This window comes from Polypterus senegalus, chromosome 10 (assembly GCF_016835505.1).
Source record: "Polypterus senegalus isolate Bchr_013 chromosome 10, ASM1683550v1, whole genome shotgun sequence".
NCBI classification, from domain to species: Eukaryota; Metazoa; Chordata; class Cladistia; order Polypteriformes; family Polypteridae; genus Polypterus; species Polypterus senegalus.
Window position 1 is genome coordinate 150,711,066 of NC_053163.1, and position 20,683 is coordinate 150,731,748.

The 20,683-nt window shown below is 42.2% G+C and overlaps 1 protein-coding gene across 3 annotated transcripts in view; it reads left to right on the top strand.

The window, feature by feature from the left end:
- The window catches only part of ano8b (anoctamin 8b), a 200,341-nt gene that overhangs the window by 109,005 nt on the left and 70,653 nt on the right, over nucleotides 1-20,683 (top strand). For all 3 annotated transcript variants that reach the window (XM_039767063.1, XM_039767061.1, XM_039767062.1), the window contains exons 3-5: nucleotides 3,838-3,970; nucleotides 17,800-17,938; nucleotides 19,746-19,842. In XM_039767063.1, the coding sequence (XP_039622997.1) occupies nucleotides 3,838-3,970; nucleotides 17,800-17,938; nucleotides 19,746-19,842 (369 nt within the window). The remainder of the gene's footprint in view (nucleotides 1-3,837; nucleotides 3,971-17,799; nucleotides 17,939-19,745; nucleotides 19,843-20,683) is intronic.

Consider the following 20,683-nt stretch of genomic DNA (forward strand, 5'->3'; position numbering starts at 1 on the left):
CAGGGCTACAGGGGATGAGTTTTGAGGAAAGATTAAAAGAGCTGAGCCTGTTAACCATTTAATGTCAGTAAATGTAAAGTGTTAGACATAGGGGGTAAAAATGTGATGTTTGAATACACAATTGTAGGTCTGAAAATCAAGAGTACACCTTAGGAAAAGGATTTAGGAGTCAAAGTGGACTCCACGCTATCAACTGACAGACAGCATTCAGAAGCCATTAAGAAGGCTAACAGAATGTCAGGTTATATAGCGCCTTGACGTGTGGAGTACAAGTCACAGGAGGTTCTGCTCAGCCTTTATAACACACTGGTGAGGCCTCATCTGGAGTCCTATGTGCAGTTTTGGTCTCCAGGCTACAAAAAGGACATAACAGTACAAGAGAGAAGAGTGAAAGGCTGATTCAGGGCTACAGGTAATGAGCTATGAGGTAAGATTAAAAGAGCTGAGCCTTTACAGTTTAAGAAAAAGAAGATTAAGAGAAGACCTGACTGAAGTGTTTAAAATTATGAAGTGAATTAGTCCAGTGGATCAAGACTGTGACTTTAAAATGAGTTCATCAAGAACACGGGGATACACTTGGAAACTTGTGAAGTGTAAGTTTCACACAAACATTAGGAATTTTTTCTTGACACAGAGAACTATGAACAAGTTGAATAACTGACCAAGTAGTGTGGTAGACAGGAGGACTTTAGGGTCTTTCAAAACTCAACTTGGTGTTATTTTAGAGGAATTATGTGGACAGGACTGGCAGGCTTTCCTGGGCTGAGTGGCCTGTTCTCGTCTGGATTGTTCTAATGTCCATCCATTCATTTTCCAACCCGCTGAATCCGAACACAGGTGTCTGCTGGAGCCAATCCCAGCCAACACAGGGCGCAAGGCAGGAACCAATCCTGGGCAGGGCGCCAACCCACTGCAGGACACACACAAACACACCAAGCACACACAAGGGCCAATTTAGAATCGCCAATCCACCTAATCTGCATGTTTTTGGAGTGTGGGAACAAACCCATGCAGACACAGGGAGAACATGCAAACCACGCATGTCTGCTTACTGCGAAGTAGCAGTGCTATCCACTGCGCCACCGTGCCGCCCTTGTTCCAATGTTCTAATGAAAATGTTCAGACGCTATGGTCCACCAGAATCAGAGATGGACATCCCTGAACTAGACAATAGTGACTGAAAATATCACACTTAGGGGAGCTTACCAGTGTCTTCATATATAAAGGTGCTGACCCACTGACTGCTCTGCAGGCAAGCATCAAGGATCTTGATTAGTTTAGTTTAGTAAGTTTAGTATAGATGTTTTAGTGTAGGTGTCATGAACTGGAGAGTTCCTCAGCACAAAGTCCCCAAAACCATTTGAATAAGCTCCACAAGTGAAAGAAACTGTTAGCCTTCAGTTTGTATGACCAAAGGACAAATGAAGAATCTTTGTAAAATAAAAAATTCATTTAAAAAAATGTTCGACAGCACAAGTGCCCAGAAGGAGTCTACTTAAACAGCAAAGGTAAAGTCTCAAAACCACAAATCCAGAAAACAAAGTAAAAAAGCCAAGGAATCAACAATAAGCATATAATAATAACAAGAAGACACCAACACCAGCGCATACAATGAACCACAAGGGACTGTGCCTTTCTTCTGTCTGTATAGGGTTAAGGAGAGTCGTTTGATGCAGATGGACAGGTGGCCCCGCCTCTTAGGGAACCACCCAAAAATGCATAGAATATAATAGAACAATACAATGTAGCTTATTTTTTGTATCGCACACTTTATTTAGTGCAGGCGCAGAGAGCTGAACAAGCTTAAATACACTGAATTTAAATGATACAAAACGAATAAAAAACACAGACTAAAGCAAATAATGACCATAACTTACAATATTAAAATATACGAAAGAATCAAAAATTAACAAAAGGAAATAGCAGGAATTTTAATCCAAGCCAAGGGAGAGACCCAGGCTGAAACAATAGGCACAGTGCCCTTGACCCAGCAATGTCTTTAAAAGATGGGGGCTGCAGAGGGATTACCTCTCTAAGGTGTATCTACTTTGCACAGAAGTTTAATCCATCATGAGCATCTGTGGGAAAAGGACTGAGCCAGATGTGCACCTTGGAGAGCTTCCATGACTCCATAGGTGGTCTAGGAGGTAGCCTAAGTCAGGTGAGCTTGGAGCTGGAAGAGGATCAGGGGCAAGAAGAGGCTAGTGGACTGTATGGGCAGAAGGCTGGTGGGACGTAGGAAACTCATTATGTCTTGTAGCTCAATAGTTAGCCTAAATGTGTTATGGAGGGACACAGTCTTTATTCTTTTGTTTCCTTTTCTGTTTTGTTGTTCATTACATTTTTACCCTCCCTTGTATAAGCTTATTTGGAGTAATGAATGATCCTGCCCATCCAATACTTGAGAATATGGGTGTCTTTACTGAGTATGGAACCTACTCCAGAGCACCCCCATTCTGTCATGATAGATAGATAGATAGATAGATAGATAGATAGATAGATAGATAGATAGATAGATAGATAGATAGATATGAAAGGCACTATATGATAGATGATAGATAGATATGAAAGGCACTATATGATAGATAGATAGATAGATAGATAGATAGATAGATAGATAGATATGAAAGGCACTATATGATAGATAGATAGATAGATAGATAGATATGAAAGGCACTATATGATCGATAGATAGATAGATAGATAGATGGATAGATAGATAGATATTAAAGGCACTATATAACAGATCTTCTTATTTAATACGCTACCGTGGCTGTTCGTTTGTCTGTCCAGGATTTTAAATCACCTTTAGCTCACAAACCGTTTGACCAATTGACCTGAAATTTGGTACACATATAGTACGTGATGTCTACTATCCGCTTTTGGGGTGATGATTGACCTCCAAGGTTATTCCTCTTTTTATTTTTATTTTATTGTACAATCAACTCTCGGCAGCAGCCAGCAGGGCGTATGGGCGCCGTTCTCATCCCTACCATCTTCACCGTCACTTCCCCTACCTCATCATATATTAAATCATTCTTGAGGCAGATTGAAGACTTAAGTGCCAGCTTAGGTGAAAAATTAAAGAAAACGTACAAAGTAATTGCAACACAAACACTGACTTAATCAGTTTTAATGTGAAAAGATGCTGACGAGAGAAGAGAAAAAGCGGGCTGCTAGGGTGGAGAAAAGAAGAGCATCAACCTCTGAGCAAACGAATGGTAAACAGAGACAGAGCAAGAGGATGAAAACTATGAAGGCTTAAAGTGGAATGGAAAATGGAGAAAAATTTCAAACAAAAATAAAACTATAACTATGGCTACAAGGAAAGACATTAAGTGAGTGTTTTGGACTGTGTAAATTGAGGATTGGTTCATCAAACTCTGGAACACAGACAGATGTATGTTTGATATTTTTTTGCTCGCTTTCGTGCAGTGGTCCTATTCTTATTTCAGTGGGCTGCACATTGTTTGAATGCCAAAAGTAGGTGACCTAATGGTAACTTTGCAACTCAATACAAGATTTGGAACAATGACAGAAAGTCGTGAAGGAACCGAGTACTCAGTCGGCACATCAGATGAAATGACATCCGGTAACTGCAGTTGATTCCTTTGACCCACTCCCCATGTCAAGCCCTGTCATGTGATGTTGGTTTTATTGTGAGGGCGAAAGTAAAAGAATAAGAAGCAGCCTTCAAGATAGCAAAGACATTTTTGCTCCGGTAGTAGGGGTGTCTTTGATAAACTGTAGGAATCTTGCACTTGTTCCATTTATTACCATTAATATCTGCAAATTTGTCCCACTGTGTGTTTTTTACTCTTGACCTCCAACTTACAGATTCAACAGATGACCACACGCTGCTATGGCTGCTGAACCACATACGGCTGGGAATTCCAGAGCTCATCATCCAGATTCGGCACCACAAACACACACGTGTCTACGCTTTCTTTGTCACGGCTACGTATGAAAAGTAAGTTTTTGTTGAATTATTCTTATATTCATGTACCGTGTCTGGAAACTCAAGTTATAGGGTAGCTCAACACACTTTGTTGTTAATAACAATGTCTTTGAGGACATGAAGTCGGCCTCAGACCCCTCCAAGATGATAGTCACAGTTCTCGTTTTCTGCCTGTTCTGCCACCAGATTTTGCCAGAAGCTTAATGCAGAGGAAAACGTTTGGATGTGGTTAACGTAAAGATGTGTCCTTAGCTGATTTCGAGCGTCATATCTTTTGTGTTTTTGTATTCTTTTGTTGGAATCTTGTTTTTGTTTTACTCCTTCGGCCAGGGGTTTTAGAAGTTTCCCTCTCCCTTTTTGGAGCTTTTCCTTTTTGTGTATTTAGTGTGTGAATAACACGGCCTTCATTAAGGATTTAGGCCTTTGGTATGCTTTGACTTGTCAATCTTAACATATGAGGTGTCACACACCATTTTCCTTTTCACAAGTCTCTACCTCCTTCTGTGGACTTTATCAAGATTCCTATGGTCAGTCGTGAAGACTTGATTATCCTATGATGGTCAGGAATATTCTCTAAATTAGAGTCAGGAGTTATACATATTTATGATTATTTTAGGTGTTTTTATCCCTGTTTTACTTTCTTGTAATTAATTTTGTTTTAGTATTTATATATTTCTTGTCTATAAACATAGTTCATCACTTCTTTTGTGGAATGTCTCACCTGTCATTGATGCTCCTCCAGTGCGTCGTTTTTTATGATTGGTGTATTTTATTCATTTTCTGTGCCTTTTCTCAAGAGTTTTTTGGACTTCTCTGCGTCTAAATAGAGGATTTTGAACTTAAGGATTTCAGTTTTAGCATTTGTTTTTTCTATCTATATTTGTAAAAAAAAAATTGCAATTCTTTTTTTCTCGTCTTTCCCCGGTACCATTTTCGATTCTTAAGGGAATCGCCATTTTGTGACTTTTGTATTGGCCACTGCCTGGGTAGTTTGCCCTGTTAACTTTCACCTGACGCCATCAGCATGACTGGCCAAACGGTCATCACATGCATTTCATCTTTATCCAAGATTGGATTGTTTTACCATTTAGTGTGTGCGATTCTCTACATAAATTCTGTTAATATTTTTCTGGCTAATGACTTTTGGTTTTTGTTTAACATTTCGGGCTGGTCGACAGATCACTTTGACCATCTGATGATGACCCCGCACATGTTTTTGGCTTTGCTTCATCTCCTGACCCCTTTACATGAAGGCTTTTCACTGAATTCTGCTGAGTCCGAGCAATGTATTCATGGTTTTTCTGATGCAATTTTGATTTTTCATGGGTTTTATACGTTCTTTATATAGTTTTGCATGTATGGTTGCCATCGAAGGATGAACAAAGTTTGTAACCTTTGATGTAATCAAGTCATCAGTACAAAGGTCATTACCATGCACTTCCTGGTCATCTAAGATTCCTCTAAAGACTTTTTAGTGTGTGTTTCTTTGCTTAAGATTTCCCAGTTTAGATCATTTTCCTTTGTCCTCTCTACTACGTTTTGGGCTCACGTTTTGGTTGTATTGACTTTCTGCTTGGTTGTTCATCAGAGGTCCTGCATCACAGAGCTCCACAGATCTCAAGCTAGGTCTTTCTTTTGACACGGGGCAAGGCTTCTTAAGGTAAAAAAAAAAAATATCACAAACATTCCCTTAACGGGAAAGGATGACTGTAAACCTCTGGTCTAAGAACACCACAAATCACAGTATTGTTAGTTTACTGTAGCAGAAAATTAATAAAAAACAGCAATTAATTAATAATAAACAATAATAATAAATAAATAAATAAAGGAGATGGACAAAACAGGCAAGTCAATAAAATGAACAAAAATAAGGTAAACAGTGAGAAAAGTGCTATATAAATATAAAGAATTATTATTATATTATTATTAAACAAGGCAACCACAACAAATAACAACAGTTCATAATCCATCCATCCATTATCCAACCCGCTATATCCTAACTACAGGGTCACGGGGGTCTGCTGGAGCCAATCCCAGTCAACACAGGGCGCAAGGCAGGAAACAAACCCCAGGCAGGGCGCCAGCCCACGGCAGACAGTTTATAATCCTAAAGCCAAATCTCAAGAACAAAGCAAAAATTCACAAAGAGAAAAATAAATAAAAACAAACAAACAGAAAATCCAATTTGAGGGTGGTCCTTCAGCAATGACTTTGGAGGGGGAGGCACCTCACGAGGCTCCACCCACAGAATGCAAGGCACCAAAAGTAAAATATTTGAGCAATAGCACATAAACATAGAAAAAGTTTGAATTAGCATAAGTCTCCATATTTTGGAGTGCTCATGGCGTGAAACTGGGGAGTCCTGAAAGCACAGACACCAAAAGATGTTCAAAGGTTGCCCACTAGAGGGGGGAAAACACCATCAAAAACCCTGGCTAGAAACCGAAAAGGGACAAAATCTTTATGAAAAAAAAATGAAAGGTTTATTTTCAGAAAGACTGTGCAAGCACCAAGCTCAAATGAGCACAAGGGACTGTCTGAAGAGGTAAGGCAATACAGCAAACAAGTCCCAATTCAGAATCCAAGTAGATAACAGATAAGAGGTTCAAATACCAACAAACGCAGTCCCAATACAAAACCCAGAAGTGTAATAAAAAAACAGAGCACAGGTTCAAAATCCAGAAAATGAAAAGGCAATAACCAAAACTCACAATAACTCACCACTCCATTGCTCGCTGAAAATGAACCGCCAGGAACTATGGGAGACAGTCCCTTAAATAGGGTAGTGAGCCGTTCCTGGTGGTGAAAGACAGATGGCCCCACCCCTTGAGAGGCCACCCACAAAACACAAGGGTCATGACATAGGCCACGCCCCTTTCCCAATACACACACAGAAAAATGCACATTATACATGAAAGAAACATTAAAACAAATAAATAATACACAATTAAACAAGAACACAACTGAACAACAGCCGGGAGGAAAATGCTGGCTGAAACATGACAGCTCATCAGAAATGTTATGATTTATTTCATGAGGTAGAAGTGCATAATAAACAAGAATAGTTGCGGCAAATATTTGAAATATCAAAATGTCTGCTTTAGTTTAAATGTTGAAAATTTAAATATTCTCAATTGTGATAGAAGTTTTTCACCCTCTGAGTGCGGTCCATAGAGGGCTAAATCCTTTGCAAAGGCTCAAAAAAAAAACCTAATATTTATCATCACTGACGTTGACAGTCTAGAACAATACCCTACACGCTTACATTTGAAATTTATCATTTTTTAACTGTCCGGGAGTGGCTCTTAGTGGACTAGGCCCACCTGTGAAAAATTAAACATCAAAAATATTATCATGCTTGTGTTCAGTCCTGAACTGGTAAAAAGCAACAGGCCGATATCACCAATACATATTTGTTTAAATTTTTTTGAAATGCTGTAACTTTGATCGCTTGTGTCACGTTTGTCGTAGACTAGGAGTCCCAAGCACTAAAAAGTTCCAAAGCACTTCCAATAATGTCTACTGGGGAAGGAGCTAGTAATCAAATCAAGAACCAAATCTTTATTAAATAAAAATATATGAATACACAAAGCTCCGTGAAACACACAAGGCCAAACAAGCAAATAAGTCCCGACACAAAAAATCTCAAGAAGAGTCGAAACACAAAGCAAAATAATCCAATAAATCCCCTCAAAAACCACAGAGCTAAGTTAGAAAGTATTTACAAAACTCCCAACCAAATTCAAAATGAACCACCAGGAACTGTGGATGACCCTCCAGACTTAGAGGGCAGAGGGCAGTTCCTGGAAGCTTACATACACAAACAAAACCATAGCAGAAACAACATGAAATGAAGTAAACAAAAACAAAGCATGAATTTGAGCTCCCTGACTGAGACACGACACCATTAGTGGGTGGAACCCCGAGGTCGGTTGATGTGGCACACACAACTTCAAGTCTTGCTGAAGACACTTATCAATTTATTCTTCATCATAAGGGTGTCATTTCCTGCACAAAATATGAGGGGCTTTTCAGGTCATATGGGGCCAAAAATAATCATCCATTCCCATAGCTATCTACGAGGGACGGTCAAAAAATTTCCGCACTTTTTTTTAAAACTATTTATTAAGAATTTCAAAAACAAATCATTTCACTTTTCTACATAGTCACCTTATTTTGTGACAGAGTTTTCCCAGCGTCATCCCAACTTTATAGTGCCATCAGCAAAAACTGTTTTTCGTTGATCGCATTGTCACTGATGCACCGCTGCTTTCACATCATCATCACATGTAGCTGGACATCCGACGCGCTCTGCCCCTGAGAAACTATTACGACCATTATGGAACATTTCAATCCACTCATAGACGACTCTACAAGAGAGAACTTTATCCCCATATTGAGCACACATGTGGAGATGAATCTGTGTTCCCGGTACACCTTCTGTCCACAAAGAGCGTGTGACAGAATGCTGGTCCCCTTTGGTGCGGCCATCTTCACCACAGGGTGACAACTCTGGACAGCAGGCTTGCCAGACAGAACTAGTCACATGACACTCTCAGACACGACCAATTACTACTCCTCTGGCCTTGACCGTTTCCAACAAAAATATAAAAGTGAGAAAACTTTTTGAATGTTTCTCGTTAAAAGCCTCTTTTGTAAGGCCATAGTCTTTGTTTGACTATCACTGCAAACAATGAAGACAAAGTAGCATCAGCTGATGTGAGAAACAAAGTCATTGAAATGCACAAGGCAGGAATTGGCTAGAAAAAAATATCAAGAATGTCCCGTTAAGGACTGTGGAATCCATCACCAACAAGTGGAAGGTCCATCACATCACCAGACTCTTACTAAAACAGGCCATCCCTCCAAACTAAAAATCAGAGCAGGACGCCGACTAAAAATCCAACTGATACTCTCAGAAGTCTGCAGTGGTGCAGAAACTTTTTGTACGTCCCTCGTACTTGTCCATCTAACTGGCCACGTTAATGTATGAAGTAACAGTCAGACATACAAGGTTGAAATTCTCCTCAGATGTGACCCCCGTACTTTGCTGGATATGCGCTCACACACTTCCTCACTCACTTTGGTCCTGGGTGGAAGCATCATTTACCTTGACCCCTGACTTTGAGGGTTCCCAAAACCACAGCGGCCTTCATAATCCTTAAACAAAACAAGTTTGGAACTTCCATGAGCTGGCTGCCTGGGCCAAACTGAACAATAGGGGAAGAACGGCTTTGGTAAAAAATGTGACCAATCACCTCATGGTTACTCTACCTGAACTTCAGAAAAACGGTGTGAAGAAACTTCCAGAAGAACAACCACCATTGTGATACTCCACTAATCTGAGCTTTATGGCAGAATGGCCAACCCACGCATGAAAGCCTCCTTGGGTTTTGCAAAGGCACCTAAAGGACTCTCAGACAACAAGAAACAAGACTCTCTGATCTAATGAAACCAAGGCTGAACTGTATGGTCTCATTTCTAAGTGTCATGTCTGGAGGACACCAGGCCCGGATTATCATCTGTGCAATGTGATGGTGGCAGCATCATGCTGTGGGGTTGTTTTTCAGCAGAAGGTTCTGAGACACTAGCCAGACTGTGGGATGACAAGCAGTTTGAGAACCTCTTGTGTAAGACACTCTGTGCCATTTCCCTTTTTCTAGTGGTCCAATCAAAATATGTTTGGCGATAAAACCGGTAAAGCGGTGCCACATTTCTCCTGGAATGTCTCCTTGATGCTGCTTGTGACACCTGAGAAACCTTCCAGGAACAGGCCTGCTATGTAATGCATGCATGTTATGCTCGGACATTAAAATTAGAACGAGAGCATCTTCGGTAAATGGTAAAGGTAGCAGCAAGTTATTTTTATAAATATCCATCCATCATTTTAGTCTCGGAATCGCAGAGTCAATGGAGGCTCTGATGGGGGCTCTCGAGAGACTGAGCGAGAAGTCTGAGTGTCCGGGCTTGCGAGTGTCCTGATAAAAACCAACATCCAGGCCTTTAATGACCACTTGGGCACGGCCATCAGCAGTGTGTCTGGGAATGTCAACCTCATTGAGAGGTTTACTTACCTTGGCAGTGACATTAATGTCTCTGATGACTCTTCCTGTGAAGTCAGTAGACAGATTGGGAGAGCATGGGGGATCATGAGGTCATTGGAAAGGGGTGTGTGATGCTCCCGATATCTCTGCAATAGGACGAAGATCTAAGTCTGTAGAGTCCTGGTGCTGCCTGTCTTGCTATATGGTTGCGAGATGTGGACGCTATCCTGTGACCTGAGATGAAGACTGGACTCCTTCATGTGTATCTCTTCAGAGAATCCTTGGATACCGCTGGTTTGACTTTGTGTCAAGTGAGTGATTGCTCATGGAGTCCCGAATGAGGCACATTACCTACATTATGAGGGAGCATCTGTTAATATATCACATCTCACCTGCACTATTTAACCCAGCGTATGTGCTTCCGGGAGAAGGGGGGTCGGAGGTTATGCGAGGGGGTTTGTGCGAGTTTTGTTTTGTGTGTGTGCGTGTTCGGGGGCGAGACGGAATAAATATCATCAACAATTAAACATCGTGTTTATTTCAGTTTAACATGGTAGCAGAGGATGGTTCATAAGGATGGCAGCTAGTTATAAAGTCCCGCCGAAGTTTGATGAAGCCAGACCGTACGAGTGCTGGAATAATGAAATCAATGTCTGGACGCGAGTTACCGACCTTGACAGAAAGAAACAAGCACTTGCTGTTGCTTTGGGGCTTGAAGGGAGAGCCCGTGAAACCGCGATGGAAATACCTGCGGAAGATTTAGATAGTGACAGCGGTATGACGACGTTAATGGCGAAGCTTGACGCCGTGTTTCTAAAAGAGGAAAAGGATCGCGCATATGAAGCGTATTCATATTTTGATGGCATAATGAAGAGCAGTTCAGTTTCCATGGCGGACTACATAATTGACTTTGAACAGCGTTATAACCGAATGAAAAAGTATAATATGACGCTTCCTGATGCTGTGTTGGCTTTTAAGCTTTGATGAAAAAAGCAGACGGCTAGCTCTGACGGCCTGTACAGAATTAAAGTTCTCCTCCATGAAGTCGGCTCTCAAGAGGATTTTTGGAAGGAAAACTACAGGATCATTGAATGGAATACAAGTGAACCAAGAATCTGCGTTTTTCACAGAACAAAGACTGCAAGGCAGAGGGAAACGGAACGCAAGGTCGCAAAGTGGACTACAAAAGCAGCCATTACAGGGGACTAATACACTGGATAAGTTTGGTAAGAGATCCAGATGTGCTATTTGCCAGTGTACATTTCATTGGGCTAAAGACTGTCCTCATAAGAAAACTGAACGAGTGCGAATAACTGAAGATGCAAATGTAGAAGAGTGTTAATATCGCATTGTTCATAAAGGCCTCCATGTCAGATGCTGAGATATTTATGACTGAATGATTGGGATCAGCGATTATTGACACGGCTTGTACTCGTACTGTGTGTGGGGAAAAATGGCCTCACTCAAGAACAAGTGAACCAACTGATGCAAACAGAAACTCCAAGTTGCAGACCATTTCGGTTTGGCGATGGGAATCTGGTGTATTCCACAAGAAATGTGAAACTACCAGCTAAAATAGGACTCACAAAATGCAACATTGAAACTGAAGTTGTCAAGGTTGACATTCCACTTCTGCTAAGTAAAACGTCACTGAAGAAGGCAGGAACCATTCTGGACATGAAAAAGGACAGTGCAGTGATGTTCAAACAATCCATTCCTCTTGAATTTACTAGTTCTGGACATTACTGTGTAGACATCAGAGACAAAGAAGCTAAAAAACCTCAAAGTGAAGAGGAGGTCCTTACAGTGACAGAAAATATGTCTACAGATGAGAAACGCAGAGTCCTTCTGAAGCTCCATAAGCAGTTTGGTCATGCATCAGCAGACAGACTATAGAGGCTTATTCACAGTTCAGGAAATAAGGACAAAGAATGCTGTACTATTCTACAACAAATAGTAATTGACTGTGAAATATGCAAGAAATACAAAAGGACAAAGCCAAAGCCTGCTGTGGGGTTACCTTTAGCTTCAGAGTATAACGAGACTGTGGCGGTGGATCTACACGAGTTAGAGCCAGGTGTGTGGTATCTTCACATAATCGATCACTTTACACGGTTCAGCGCTGGAAACATTGTGACTACAAAGAAGCCATCTGAAATTGTAAACTCCTTCATTCACACTTGTTCATGGCGCCCCTCAGAGGCAGTACAGCGACAACGGAGGTGAATTCAATAGTGAAGAGATCAGAGACATGGCTGAGAACTTTAACATCGAGACAAGAACAACAGCAGGATACAGTCCCTGGAGCAACGGGCTACTCGAAAGACATAATCAGACACTGACTGAAATCATCCTGAAGGTCAAACGAGAGAATGGATGTGACTGGCACACTGCCCTTGATTGGGCCCTCATGGCTAAGAACAGTATGTTAAACGTTCATGGCTACAGTCCGTATCAGTTGGTGTTTGGACGAAATCCTAATCTTCCTTCTGTGATAGTCGATAAACCACCTGCTTTAGAAGGCCCTACTATGAGTGCTAGAGTGGGAGAACATATTTCTGCCTTACATGCTTCCAGGAAAGCATTCACAGAAGCTGAGTCTTCTGAGCGGATAAGAAGGACAATACGTAAGCAGCTCAGGCCCACTGATGAAATGTATGTGACCGGAGACAAGGTATATTACAAAAGAGGGGACTGTCCAGAGTGGAAGGGACCAGGGGTAGTTACTGGTCAGGATGGAGCTGTTGGGTTTATAAGACATGGGGGGATTCTTGTAAGAGTGCATCAATCCAGGCTCTGTAAGATGAACACGCAGGATCAGGAATCTTGGGATGAGCAAACTGTGAAAGACAACAGAAAAAGAAAAAAAAAACAGCTTAAGCAATGTAGCAGTAAGCGCGGATAGTGAAGAACATACAGACAGCGAACAGGAAACAATCGGCGACAGGGAGGTAAATACAGGAGAAGTGGTTCATCCTAGTATGACACAAATGGAAGCAGATCACATTGTTGGTGATAACCCTGCCTCTCCCACTGGTGTAAAGATTAAGAAGGGACAAACTGTGACCTTTATGAAGCAGGATGGTGGTGGTCTACAGAAAGCAAGGGTTTTAGGTAGAGCAGGCAAAGCTTCTGGAAAATACAAAAGCTGGTATAATTTTCAACATATTGAACCTGATGGCAGTGATGGGCAAAAGGAGTCAGTAGATTTATCATGTGTTGATAATCTTAACATTGAATCACCTGTTGTAACAAAAGAAATTTCATTTGATGTGGCTAAGCGAGTGTGGTCCCCGGCCGGGACACCCAGGAGGACGTGAGGAGGGCTTTTGCCTCCTCCAGACCGCGAGGGGGCGTCTGTCCTGGTTCTGTTGGGAGCCACGGGTCGAGGGCATGGAAGCCCTACCCTGTAGGGGCCCGTGGTCACCGCCAGGCGGCGCCCGATGCCGGTTTATCCGTGTGGTCCTCGGCGGGGCTGGAGCCCGGCCGGGACGCCTTAAAGGACCAGAGGAGGGCGTGTGCATCCTCCAGACTGAGTGGGGGCGTCCGTCCTGGTTATGCAGGGGGCCTCGGGTAGGGGGCTTTGAAGCCCAGCCCTGTAGGGACCCGTGGCCACCGCCAGGCGGCGCCCCAGTGCCTAATTGTCCCGGGAGCCCGGCACTTCAGCCACACCAGGAAGTGCCGGGGGGAAGACGACCGGAGAGACATGGACGGCTTCCGGGTGCGCAGCCGGCACTTGGGGTGTGGCCACCGTTAAGTGCCGGGAAGCAGCTGGAGCCCATCCGGCTCCCCATAAAAGGGGCCACCTCCCTCCAGTCAGCAGTGGAAGTCGGGAGGCAGTAGGACTGAGCTGGAGAGAGAGGACTGGAGGCGGCCAGGAAGGCACAAAGACTGTGGGCCCTGGACTTTGGGGGATTCAGTGCCAGCAGCACTGGGGTTGTGTGAGTGCACGTGACTATCGAACTTGTAAATAGTGTAAATAAAAGTGTGTTGGGTGCAAAAATGTTGTCCGTCTGTCTGTGCCGGGGCCAGCGTTCACACGGGATGAAATCATGAATTGGTACAAAAACAATGTCTTTGAAGAAGCTGACGATGTAGGTCAAAAGTGTGTCTCTACCAGATTGGGTCTGTAGTCTCAAAGAAACCCCCAATGGCATTGTGCCCAAGGCACGACTCGTAGCTAGAGGATTTGAAGAGCTTAATATTCACGAGCTGCAGAAAGATTCTCCAACTTGTGCTTCTGAGTCTCTTAGACTATTGTCAGCAGTAATCTGTCAAAACAAATGGCACGTCCATTCCATGGACATCAAATCTGCTTTCTTACAGGGCATGCAGTTGTCCAGAGAAATCCATATCCGGCCTCCTGCTGAAGCAGAAAAGAGAAATACTCTATGGAAACTCAACAAGTGTGTTTACGGCCTTGCTGATGCATCACTGCATTGGTACAATAAGGTGAAAGAAATCATGCTGAGTACAGGTGGTAAAATGTCCAAAGTAGATCCAGCAGTATTCCACTGGTTGGATGAGCAGTGTAAGGTTACTGGAGTACTTGCATGCCATGTTAATGATTTTCTTTGGGCAGGCTGACAAAACTTCTCAAAAGATGTGATTCCTACGCGGGGCGTGAGGAACATGAAAATTTCTGCTACGTGGGAATGGACTTTTAATGGTGAAATTCGTGTTCATCAGCATAGTTACATTGAAAACTTACAGCCAATTCCCCTACAAGCAGCGCGTGCCCTGCAGAGAGATGCCTCTGTTAATGAGCCTGAAAAAGAGCAACTTAGGTCAAAAATTGGACAGATATTGTGGGTTGCAAAAACAAACCAGACCAGACATCATGTTTGATGTAAGCAGATTGGGGTCAAATATAAAAGATGCCACAGTTCAGTCAATTCACGAGACAAATAAGGTCATTAGAAAGCTTAAATCTGAAAGAGTCACTCTCAGGTTTCAGCATTTGGGAAACGATCTGACGGTTTTCAGTGATGCCTCTCTAGGAAATCTTCCTGATGGGGGTACACAAGGGGGGATATTAATTGGTATCATGGGAGAAAGAGGGAAGTTTTCTCCCCTCTTCTGGCAGTCTAAGAGAATTAGACGTGTGGTGAGGAGCACTCTGGCAGGGGAAACTCTAGCCCTGTCAGATGGAATAGATAATGCTATCTTTCTGGCGGCCCTCTTTTCTGAGCTTACTACTGGAAATGCTGATCTGAATGCTCCCCCTTTGGTCTGTGTGACAGACAATCACTCTCTGGTTGATGCTCTTAAGTCAACAAAACAGGTCACCGAGAAACGACTTAGACTGGAAATAAAGGAGCTCATACAGTAAAAGTAAAAAAATAAAGAAGGTTCTCTGGTTGGACACCAAAACTCAACTTGCTGATTGTCTTACAAAAAGGGGAGCATCTGAAATTTGAATAAATTTGTTAGGAAAATCACTTTTTTGTGTGTGCAAATTAACAAATCTTGATTGCAATCAATGGCCCACATTTGTGGAAGTATTTTGTAGTACAGTATCTCCTAGAAAATGCTGATACTGAAAGGAAACTAAAGGTTTTCTGACAAATGTAGTGGGGTGTACTCATTTATGCTGAGCACTGTATGTTTCCCCCTTTATTCTTTTGTTGTTTTTGTTGTAAAAAAAATGATATGGGAGATTGTTAATATATCACATCTCACCTGCACTATTTAACCCAGCGTATGTGCTTCCGGGAGAAGGGGGGGCGGAGGTTATGCGAGGAGCTTGTGCGAGTTTTTTTTTGTGTGTGTGTGTGCGTGTTCGGGGCGAGACGGAGCGAGGAAGCTGCTGAGCGCCTCTAATAAATATTATCAACAATTAAACGTCGCGTTTATTTCAGTTTAACACATCAGTTATGGCACTACGGCCATGTGGCGCGATCCCTCAAGGGTGATCTGGCTCGCAGGATCCTAATTGTTGAGAACCCAAGCGGCTGGACCAGGCCAAGGGGACGGCCACGCAAACACCTGGCTGCGGCAGATAGGTGGTCATTTCCGGAGGGTGAGACTGGACCACGTGTCTGACTGGGAGGTTGCCATCTGGGATTCTGAGCTGTTTCATCACGTGGTGGGTGCGGAAAGTGCACGCTCCCTAACCTGACCTGACCTGACCTACAGTATATACAGTACAGTAACACCATCATCTGGACTACTGTGCGCAGTTTTGAGTCCCAATATTATAAAAAAAGACATAACAGCCCTAGAGAAAGTCCCGAGGAGAGCGAGCAGGCTGATTACGAGATTGAGAGGTATGAGCTACAACAACAACAACAGCATTTATTTCTATAGCACATTTTCATACAAAAAGTAGCTCAAAGTGCTTTACATAATGAAGAATAGAAAAATAAAATAAGTCAACATTAATTAACATAGAATAAGAGTAAGGTCCGATGGCCAGGGTGGACATAAAAAAAAAACTCCAGACGGCTGGAGAAAAAAATAAAATCTGTAGGGACTCCAGACCATGAGACCACCCAGTCCCCTCTGGGCATTCTACCTAACTCAAATGAAACAGTCCTCTTTGGATTTAGGGTTCTCACGGAAGGACTTGATGATGATGATGGTCATGTGGACTTCTTGCTTTTAATCCGTCCATCATTGTTGGAGCATCATGTTGCTTTGAGTAGGTGGAGGTGGCGCAGGCCGCTACCACAAAGAAACCGGAAAAAGAAACAGAAAAGAGAGTAGGGGTCAGTACGGATTTTAGAGCCACCATGAATAGTTATTGTGATGAATTGAACATACAGAGTATCAGGATTAAGTTAAAGTGAAGTTATAAGAAGGCCATGTTAAAGTAATGTGTTTTCAGCAGTTTTTTAAAGTGCTCTACTGTATTAGCCTGGCGAATTCCTACTGGCAGGCTATTCCAGATTTTAGGTGCATAACAGCAGAAGGCCTCCCGCCTCACCACTTCTTTTAAGGTGGTGAGCTACAAGGACAGAGTGTAGGAGCCAAATCTTTTCAGTTTCGAGCAGTGCGAATTAATAGGGGACTTGATTGAGGCATTTATGAAGGGGTTTAGTATGACGGATCCCAGCTGTTACTCTAAAACAAATGATTCAATAAGAGGGAGACTTGATGAAAACTTGTTAAGGGTAAATTTCTCAGTAACATTAGAATGTTTTTCATCACCCAGAGGACCACAGACACATTAAATAAGACACCAAGCAGTGTGGTAGACAGCATGACATTGGAGGCATTGAAAACCGAAATTGATGATATTGTGGAGAAACTGGGCGAGTAGGATTGGCGAATAGGGGTGTTAGGCTGAAGTGCCTGTTTGCGTAAAAATTGTTCATACTTTGTAATCAGTTGACCAGTGTCTCTCTGGGACTGTTCAGGGAAAGACTCAGCAATTACCTTGGATTATGTTTTAAATTCAGCTTTGAAAGTGAAAGTTGGGCACTGAGGCCTAAAGCAACACTTGAATTTCTGTCAGGGTTTTGTTGATGAATGGGTCTTTGAAAAGGAAACATTCAATTGTTGTGCTTGGACAGATTATGATTTATTTTTAGGAGCTTTTCCAGTCAATCAACTGACCACCGCTAAGGGAAACAGATGCACCTTGACCTTATGAACCAAACAGCAATGTCCAGAAGCTCAGCATCCATTTGGATGGGCCTAAAATTAGAGTGGAATTTTTCCAGAATGGAAAGTCCTCATCCTTCCTTTTAAGAAGTCTTTTTTAATCATCAGGCAGAGTAGCCCTTTTGTATCTCCTCATTTTTTTATTTACCTTTGAAACTTTTTTAACTCTCACTTTTTTCCTTCTGGCAGTTTGCTGCGGGGTGCGGAGGATGTGGGACTGTGTAAGCCAGTGAAGCCAGAGTTCGGCGGAGGAACTCGTCGGTTCTCCTGTGAAGAGGATTACATCTACGAGAACATAGAAAGTGAAATATGCTTTTTCACCTCACAGGTGAGTCACAGGAGGAGGTCAGGATTTGGAGACTCTTGTCATCAGGTCAACTGACCACGCCTGTTCCCCCCAATTAGCACGAGTTCAAAACACTAACGACATCTATAAAACAGAATTACCGATAGCTGTTTACGAATTTGGACTCCATCGTTACCAGATTTGAGGCAGTCTTGTCACCTGCTTGAAGACAAGATAGATAGATAGATAGATAGAGTGAAAGGCACTATATAATAGATAGATAGATAGATAGATAGATAGATAGATAGATAGATAGATAGATAGATAGATAGATAGATAGATAGATATGAAAGGCACTATAAAATAGATAGATAGATAGATAGATAGATAAATGTTAAAAGCAATATATGATAGATAGATAGATAGATAGATATGAAAGGCACAATATGATAGATAGATAGATCGATAGATAGATAGATAGATAGATAGATAGATAGATGTGAAAGGCACTATATAATAGATAGATAGATAGATAGATAGATAGATAGATAAATAGATAGATAGATAGATAGATAGATAGATAGATAGATGTGAAAGGCACTATATAATAGATAGATAGATAGATAGATAGATAGATAGATAGATAGATAGATAGATAGATAGATAGATACTTTATTAATCCCTAGGGGAAATTAACATACTCCAGCAGCAGCATACTGATAAAGAACAATATTAAGTTAAAGAGTGATAACAATGCAGTATAACAGACAATAACTTTGTATAATGTTAACGTTTACCCCCCTGGGTGGCATTAAAGAGTCTCATACTGCGGAGTCTCCTCAGTCTGTCAGTGGAGCTGCACGGTGACAGCAGTCTGTCTCTGAAGCTGCTCCTCTGTCTGGAGATGATCTTGTTCAGTGGATGCAGTTGATTCTCCATGATTGACAGGAGTCTGCTCAGCGCCCGTCGCTCTGCCACGGATGTCAAACTGTCCAGCTCTGTGCCTACAATAGAGCCTGCCTTCCTCACCAGTTTGTCCAGGTGTGAGTTATCCCTCTTCTTTATGCTGCCTCCCCAGCACACCACCGCGTAGAAGATGGTGCTCGCCACAACTGTCTGATAGAACATCTGCAGCATCTTATTGCAGATGTTGAAGGACGCCAGCCTTCTAAGGAAATATAGTCAGCTCTGACCTTTCTTACACAGTACAAGAAAGGTCAGAGCCGGCTATACTTCCTTAGAATCCCTCAGTGATGTTTCCCAATTACTGTCAGGGACTGCTCTCCCCCCTATAATTCTAGAGGACCTCCCACAGTTGTTAGCAGTTCATTGTGAATGCACTCTAAAGTTGGTGAGTTTTTGTGTCTTGGGCTGTGCCTTATTCTTTATTTTGTCCTTTGACCTTACTGTTGGAATTCTTCTTTTTTTGTGTTACAGACACTTCCATTTTGTCTTTTGTGCTCCTCCACAGAGCTTTCTTTTGTGCCTCTTTTGTGAACATATGCCTTTTTATTCTTATAAAGATGCTACTTAAACCTTTTTGTATCTAGCTGTGGTTTTTTGACAGGATTTCCCCCTCCAGTGGGCATTTTTGGAAGTGCTTTTGGGTCTCCTAGGTCGTGAAGTACCCAGGCTCCTGTGCTAAGTAAGCCACTGCTGCTGCTCCTTAGTGTTTCCACATCTGTGGAATGTAAACTGGCATTTGTCATTCAGAATCAACAATGTCCTGTTTATTTTGTTCTTTACGACCAATTTGCTTGCACAGCCCAGCACTAAAGTATAGCTTTTTGCTCCTGGTTTTCGATTAAGATGACTAGACAGTTAACCACTGATTGTGTTCTGTTCATAGGAGCGGCAGAGCATCATCAAGTACTGGCTGGAAAATCTGAGGGCCAAGCATGGGGAGTCGCTTCACAACATCCATTTCCTGGAGGGACAGCCAATCAGTGAGTAGCAGGCTGCTGCAGCCTCTTGTCCTAGTTTCTTGAGAGAGCTTTGTCTTTATGTTACATTTCACAACATTCACCTTTCTATTTCTGAGCCACTCCAGTGTCACTTTGCCCTTATTCCTAGGGTCACTGTCAGGTTGGAAGATGAATCTTCTCCCTTCTTATCATAGCAGACTGGAACAAGTTCTCCTGTAGTATTGTGTGGTATTTGTGTCCCTTCATTGTCCCTTTAGTTTTGACAAGATTCCCAGTCCCAGCACATGAAAGGCATCTCCACAGTATGATGCTACCACCACCACGTTTCACCAGGTCTGGTGTTTCTCGAGTGTTATTTTTACGCCACACATACCTCTTTGAAGCCTGGCTGAAAAGTTCTCTTTGGGTCTCATCTGACCATTAAACCTTCTCTTATTTGAGTCTTTCTCATGTTTTGTAGCAAATGCCATCCATGCTTTTATATGGGCCTTCTTTCTCGTTACCCTCATGTAGAGGCCTGTTTTATGGAGAACTCTTGAAATTGTGGACCCCCGCACCTTCACTCCAGTTTCAGCCAAAGACCACTGGAGACGTCTGAGAGTGACAGTTCAATTTTTAGCCAATGCGTTGCTCTGACGCTTATTTGGAGGGACGGCCTGTTCTAGTAAGAGTCTTGGTGCTGTGATAGATAGATAGATAGATAGATAGATAGATAGATAGATAGATAGATAGATAGATAGATAGATAGATAGATAGGAAAGGCACTATATAATAGATAGATAGATAGATAGATAGATAGATAGATAGATAGATAGATAGATAGATAGATAGATAGATAGGAAAGGCACTATATGATAGATAG